At 36.2% G+C, this 7586-nt stretch overlaps 1 protein-coding gene across 1 annotated transcript in view; it reads right to left on the bottom strand.

Annotated features, from left to right (window-relative positions):
- btaf1 (BTAF1 RNA polymerase II, B-TFIID transcription factor-associated) overlaps window positions 1-6298 on the bottom strand; it is a 28961-nt gene extending 22663 nt beyond the window's left edge. The window contains exons 1-6 of the mRNA XM_051125610.1: window positions 5977-6298; window positions 3629-3752; window positions 2558-2672; window positions 2147-2293; window positions 735-934; window positions 439-566 (exon numbers count right to left, since the gene is read on the bottom strand). Of these exons, the coding sequence (XP_050981567.1) occupies window positions 439-566; window positions 735-934; window positions 2147-2293; window positions 2558-2672; window positions 3629-3752; window positions 5977-5990 (728 nt within the window). The 5' untranslated portion in view covers window positions 5991-6298. The remainder of the gene's footprint in view (window positions 1-438; window positions 567-734; window positions 935-2146; window positions 2294-2557; window positions 2673-3628; window positions 3753-5976) is intronic.
- Window positions 6299-7586: the final 1288 nt, after the last annotated feature.

Genomic DNA, 7586 nt, shown 5'->3' on the forward strand with positions numbered 1-7586 from the left:
TTTTGTAAATTTCCTACAGTAAATGTATCAAAACTTAATTTTTGATTAGTAATATGCATTGCTAAGAACTTCATTTGGACAACTTTAAAGGTGATTTTCTCAATATTTTGATTTTGTTGCACCTTCAGATTCCAGATATTCAAATAGTTTTATGTCTGCCAAATATTGTCCTAACAGACAACTTATTTATTCAGCTTTCAGATGATGTATAAAACCATTTCAAAAAAAAAAAAAAAAAAAAAAAAAAAAAAAAAAAAAAACTGACCCTTACGACTGATTTTGTGGTCCTGGGTCACATATAAAACATGCACAGCCTCTTTGTCCTTGGCCGTTAAACTTCTAAGAAAGCCGACATATCAAAAATAAAAATTAAATGTGTGACATCTGAGCAATAAAAAGTTAGAAGGAAATACAAATCAATTAGCATGACATCTCTACCTCTTCTCATTAGTATCCACGTCTCTGGATCTCTGCTTTGCCACAAGTTTTGCCATCCTCTTTGCCTTGTTCTTCTGTCGATTACTCATGCCTGGACGAAACTCTGAATCTATGAGCTCCGCAGCCGGCTGAAGAAAAGAACACAAAACTGAACGTTTTAATACATTAAGGGCCCTTTTATACTGGTATCAGAGCTGAATGTGATTTATGCATGTTCACGATCTCCTTTAATGTGAGCCTTGAAACTAAGATTTCTGAAGCATTTGGCACTTGTAAGACATTTTAACACCACTCACCAAATGGTTGCGTGAGAAATGACAGCCCAGGCTTTTACCAGGCTGTGATCTGTTGGTACTGGAGGCACAAGCGTCTTCCAGGTCCTCGTCATTAAAAAGCTCCTCGGTGTCCATGCCGATCGCAGCACCCATATCCAATCCCAACTTCTTTTGTAACTGCTTCCTCTGCCGGGCCAAACGCTCTTTGGGATCTGTCTCACCTGAGCAATCATGGATCAGAGCAACAAAACAAAAGTCATCAAGTGTGAGGTATCATTCATATTCATAGCATAAATGGTGAAGAATGTACGGCCCTATGATTTGCGCAATGCAGTCATAAAAACGGAATTTACTGTGTAACTCAGAATGTCAAGGAATATGACAAAGTTTGAATGAATTAATCAAACGTAGGTCATTACACTTAAATATTTAAATCTGTAAATATTAAGCCACAAAAATTCAATTTAAATATGAATCTGCATGTTCTGCATGTCCCTGTATGAATGAATGACGCAAGATTGTGCTTTCTTCTACTACACACATCCTGAAGCGCGGGGTGACTTCAGCGCCTGCCATTTCACTAAATGAGGAAATGAATACACGAACATCTCCTGAACTGCTCTGAGAGACACTTCATGAGCATTTTACTGCTTAATTTAAGTAAAACTAGTGTCATATATACACACACGAACTGTAAAGGTATTCATGGCAACTCATCAAAACGACTAATTAATTTACTACCACTACGACTACTACTACTTATAATTTTCATAGTAAATCCCCTTTGTTTGCCACAAATAAATTTTGCTTAATTTTCAATAAAAGATAAATTAATGTTTTATGCCTTCATTTAATAACCAGAAAAAAAAATTCAATACACACAATGATGAGGGGGGGGGGGGACATTTGATTAGGCTATTTTAATCATTAAAATTATTTTAATGACAGAATTTGGAAAACAAAACAAATTGAATTGCACACAAGTTTAAAAACTAACACCAACTGGAAGCAAACTAAATGGAAAAATCAAGGTGTGCATGGAAAGATGACAAACACTTCTATTCAAATTTCTTCCATACTGACATGCAAATAAAGGCACACTTATCACCTGCACCTCTTATCCACCTCCATAACAAAGAATGTCAAATGAACAATAGTTAATTTCCTTGTCATAGTCAAATTTAATCGTATTCAAACCATACTGACTTGTTCACTCAGAGCTATGAACATTTACTGCACGTAGGCAAAAATGAATTAGTCCCAGTTGCACTGAAGACAATTTATGTCTGAGTGCGGAATGAGTTGCATACTAGAAGTTTAATACTTGACTTAAACAATTAGAACTCCAAACCCAAGTATAAACCATAGTAATAACAGCATGAACGTTGCAAAGCTGTAGTGTTAACACACACGGATGAAAGATATAACCCTACCTGACTTGTCATCTTGCAGCTCAAATTCAGCACCTGCAGAGCCGAGCAGCGATGCTCCGTGCTTGAGCAGACGGGAGATATCGAACCTGTAGAAACTCAGTCTGTCTGAGGAGTTGTCCTCTGGAGACATATCTTCTGCACACACCTCTGAGAAAGACAACATGCATTAAAGCACTCGTTCTGCTCAAGAGAATCATTAGACAGAAGCTTAAGACTTGTTAGCTGTTAACATGCCATGTGGGGATGACTTGCATTAGACAGCATTGATGAAAACCACAAAAAAAAAAAAAAAAAAAAAAAAAAAAAAAAAAAAAAGGCTACGCAACCACAGCAATGTGCCTTTCTATGAAAATCTGACTGAAAAACCCAAAACATCTAGCTCTCAATGCAATCTGGAATTATTCAGCTCACCGTCTTTTGGCTTTGGAGCTGGGTTCCATTCTGGAATATTCTTCACTATGGCTTCGACAGCTTGTCCCGCTGCGATTCGTGTATCCCAATTTGGACTTCTTAAGTATGTTAAAACCTATTGAGCCCAGAGGAAAAGGAAAACAGATCAATAACCTGAGTTGTTCAAATTTAGTTACGGGCAGCTTTGTTCAAATGTACACAACATTATGCTAATAAGTAACCTTATAAACTTTTCCTCTATGCGTGTGCTAAGAAGTTTCCCTGTAGCATCTTATGGTCTTTTTACATTTAAAATCATTAACCCATTCATTCAAAAAAAAAAAAAAAAAAAAAAAAAAAAAAAAAGCAAAAGCAAAAGCATACAAAGAGGATGTTACAGCACCACTAAAAATACCACTAAAGAAAATTCTTTTTTTGGAAACGCATTATGGTGGACAATAATTCATGAACATGGCATACATCTCCATCTGTAAGAGGATGTAGCCATTCTTTCAGTTCAGCTTTGCAGGTCTAAATCTTGGTTCATTTCTGACTGTTCACAAATCCAATCTTTACCTCTACACTGATCTTTTGCAAATAATAATGCTAAACCCATTAGTTCAGACAGACCAATTAGTTCATGATGCCAAAAGACTTCTTCATACAATCAGTTGTCAATGTAAAAAGGGAGAACTGAACATTTTGCTTCTGCTCATATCTAATTTCACATTGTGATGGAAGATACACACGTATACATATCATATACTCATAGAGAGCAAGTTGCATTTTGTTTGTAAACATCAAATTTCATGTGTACGTTTTTTAAAATTTAATATTCAAGAGTGTCTGAGCAGTTCATAAGTCTTTTTCCATCACATTGCATGCATTCTGAAATGTTGCATGCTAGGAAAGATGTTCTTCCTGTTCAAATACAAACAGGTGTGACTAGTACAAAAATACAGACACATCTGCAGATCAAAACCATTTTTATGAGTTTAATGTGTTTTTTCAGATTACAAACTGCTAGATGAGTCTGATATATCGAAAAGTCAAAACATCAAAAATCAGATACAACCAAGTCTAAACACTCACTTTTGATAGCAGGTTATTAAGCTCGTGTGGGTGAAGCTTAACAACATCTCCCAACTGCTGAGCAGCTGCTTTACGGGTAACAGGAGTTGTACCTGTATCCAGTAAGATAAACAGACGTTCCAACCTGGAGACAGTGAGACAGAATGTTATAATTAACACAGTGAATATCTGACTGGCGGTACAATTTTACAACAATATCAATTCATCACTAAAGCCACGGGCATACTAGACTTTGAGCATGCAAAATCTCTTCACACACTGCAAGGGTCAAGATATGACAGTCTTTTCTAAAAACATAAATTCAACATTTAAGAAATACTCCACCTGCAGCTTTTCCATACAATACAGTCACAAAGCAATATGCTGATTAGCAAGTAAAACTGCTTGATTGGTTATATTATGTAAAATATATTAGCACCAAGCTACACACTACCAGTCAAAAGTTTTTGAACAGTGAGATTTTTAATTTTTTTTTTTCTTCTGCTCACCAAGCCTGCATTTATTTCATTCAAAGCACAACAAAAACAGTAAAATGTTGAAGTATTTTTACAATTGTTTTCTATTCGAATATATTTTAAAATGTAATTTATTCCTGTGATTTCAAAACTGAATTTTTAGCATCATTACTCCAGTCATATGATCATTCAGAAATCATTCGAATATTCTGATTTGCTGCTCAAAAAAACATTATTATGTCAAAAACAGCTGAGCAAAATTTTATCAGGTCTCTTTGATGAACAGAAAGTTTAGAAGAACAAAATGTATCTGAAATAGAAATCCTTTGAAACATTACAAAGGATCAATTTAAAGCATCCTTGCTAAATAAAAGTATTTACTAAAAAAAAAAAAATAAAAAAAAATACTGACTCCACAGTACAGTGTACAATGTTACAAAAGCTTTTTATTTCAAATGCTGATCTTTGAATTTTTCTACTCAAAGACTCTTGGGGGGAAAAAAAAGAAAAAAAGAACTCAACTGTTTTAAATAGTAATTAAATGTTTCTTGAGCAGCAAATCAGCATATTATAATGATTTCTGAAGAATCATGTGAGACTGAAGACTGGAGTAACGATACTGCAAATTTAGCTTTGACCACAGGAATAAATTGCATTTTAAATATATTCAAGTAGAAGGCACTTATTTTAAATATTTAAAATATTTTACAATATTACTACTTTTGCTGTATTTTTGGCTCAAATAAATGCAGGCTTGGTGAGCAGAAGAGAATTCTTTAAAAAAATGTATTAAAAATCTTACGGTTCAAAACTTTTGACTGGTGGCGTATATGTAAAGTTGGACATACAGTACACCAAACTTTATCCGCATTCATACAGTATTGCATGAACATACAAATACATACAGATATACAGATCTACATCTGCTAAAAGCTAATACAAGACAGGAGGATATTTTAAACATCAGCTACACAAGCATTTGTGCCCTGCACAAATAAACCCCACTTGAATATTATCAATTTTGCAGGTGTAGTGAAATTCGCTTCCCAAAATCTGAAAATCTCATGAAAAAGTAGAAAGTTTTCTCTATACAAAATAAAGCTTTTATTTCCCCTAATAGCACCGGTGGTATTGGACACATGTATATCTAATGGTCTGGATGCATTATATTTGTTAACGAGACATTTATTATAATTAACACCTGATCACGTGATCAACGTGGCGTTGCCCGTGAGGGGGCGACCCGACTTATGAAGAACAGATGCTTTCCATGAGGGTCTTATTTTGATTCATTTCTTTGCGTCCACTTAAATAATTAAAAAAATAACCTTTACTTGTAAGAAACAAACATTCCCTAGCAGCTTCCTTCACACCATCCTGTCAGACGCGTTATATAACGCCACATTAATCTACTGCATCAACTGAAGAGATGGATTATCAGAAATTAGTGTTGCCTTCAGTCTGTCTGGATGTTAAAACGATGTCTTTACCTCAGTGACAGTGCCCAACCCGGAGAGGGCTGACACTGCGTGGGGTTAGTCCACTAATCACCCGTGGATTTACACATTAACCGGAGATTTACCAGGATGAAGTAGAATCATTATGGCAGACCACAAACTGTTGGATTCATAACGCTCATGCAATATCACACAAAATACGATACACTGAATGAGATAACACAATTTGACAGGTCAGTTTGTTGGAGGTTATACTGCATCTGCAGTATTCCGTTATGAGGAATTACGTACACTTATTTAAAAAACTGACCGTTAGTAAGCTCGCCTGATAGACACTTTACCTATAATGTATACATCATAAAGTATTACGAATTATAAAGTTCGAATGTGGAGGCACATTTGCCTTTTGCAAATCAACGGTTATCCACCGACTCACCTTGAAACAGCCATATGAGCTGCTCGGGTGTCCGGGTTTGGATCCGGGCGCGGGGTTCGGGTTCAGGTTCCTGACCGTGGCGTGCGCGGACAGGCCCGATCTCTCACGCACTGCCTCAAAATCGGACTGCTCGCTTATTAAATATTTCCCACAGCGCCCGAAGACGCCGAGTAACACCTACGCCCGCGTACAGATTGATTTAGCCCTCAGCACTTCCCCGAAAACGGTATTTTAATCGAATAAACGGGGGAAAATAATTTTGTTGATCACAAAAGAGAAGCCAGGCGGCTGGTTTTATATGAGGAGCCATCTTGCATTTATTCCTTCCTCCATGGTAGGCGCGCCGTGATTGGTTACATGGGCCTGAGCTGACCAATCACAACGCACTTTTCAAAAGGAAGCACACAGGACGGGAAAAATATTCTCCGGAAACACGATTTTTAATCTCCCTTTCAGTAAAAATATTTTTATACGGTTAAGTGGGAAATGTTTATTTTATATCTGTCATTTTTGCAAATTTGTATTTGAGGTATTTAATAAAATAATTTCAATCGATGACAATGGTCTGTACCACTGACTTCCCCTGAACTGATGCTGGTCTGACCACTTCACGGAAAATTTCACTTGCACAAAGACAAGCAACGACTTGAGAAAAGAAATCTGATGAGGACATTTTTAGAATTAGTCATATGACAAATAGATGTTATTTGGTTATTTGTCTATGTGAGTATATGTATGTATATGATTATTTATGTATGCACGCGTGTTTTAAAATAAGTTATTCATTATTATTTATTTGTAATTAATTATTTATGTGCTGTTTCGCCTTACAATATAATTAAAAATAAATATTAAAAAAATCACAATAAAATGTAGGCAAAATGTTCTATTTGCTACCCAGTCTTTATGATTAAACATAAAACAGACATTAACTTATTGGATATTCCCTACATTTGATGACATTATTGGATATCGAGCGTAATGCAGCTGAACCTGGCTGAGTTTCTTCAATAGTTTTGTCTAACTAGTCTTGTGGTTGACGGTGGTTTCCACCTGTGCTTTGCCTCCATCTGTCGGAGACCCAGGGTATGTTCATTTAGCTGGTCAGGTTTGTAACAGTATGACGATTATAGACACTGAAACATAGACTACAGTATTAACACACGGCATTAATGCTTCTAAAAATGACAGATTTGTGTAAACAGCTACACTTGCTGTACACGGAAAACCTGTCGACTTGCAAAAGTGCTGTCAACATCTCATATGTAAAGCCTTAAATCCCTGGTGAAAAAAACAGCATATGCTGGTAGGTATGTTTTGATGCTGGGATGCTGGTTTAAGCTGGTCCTTTGCTGATTCATGCTGATCCTTGACCAGCAACATGACCAGCAAAAACCAGCAAATGACCAGCTTAAACCAGCATCAAAACATACCTATCAGCATATGCTGGTTTTTTCACCAGGGATGTGTAAGCTGGTCAAATGACTGCTGACTGGCCTCATTATTTTATTATTTGAACGTTTATTTTAAAGACTTCTTTGCTATCCACCTTTTCCCCCGTAAAATCGGGTGCGGCCAAATGAAAATTTTATGGGTCTGGCTTCCGGATT

Source organism: Labeo rohita, chromosome 13 (genome assembly GCF_022985175.1).
Source record: "Labeo rohita strain BAU-BD-2019 chromosome 13, IGBB_LRoh.1.0, whole genome shotgun sequence".
Taxonomy (NCBI): Eukaryota; Metazoa; Chordata; class Actinopteri; order Cypriniformes; family Cyprinidae; genus Labeo; species Labeo rohita.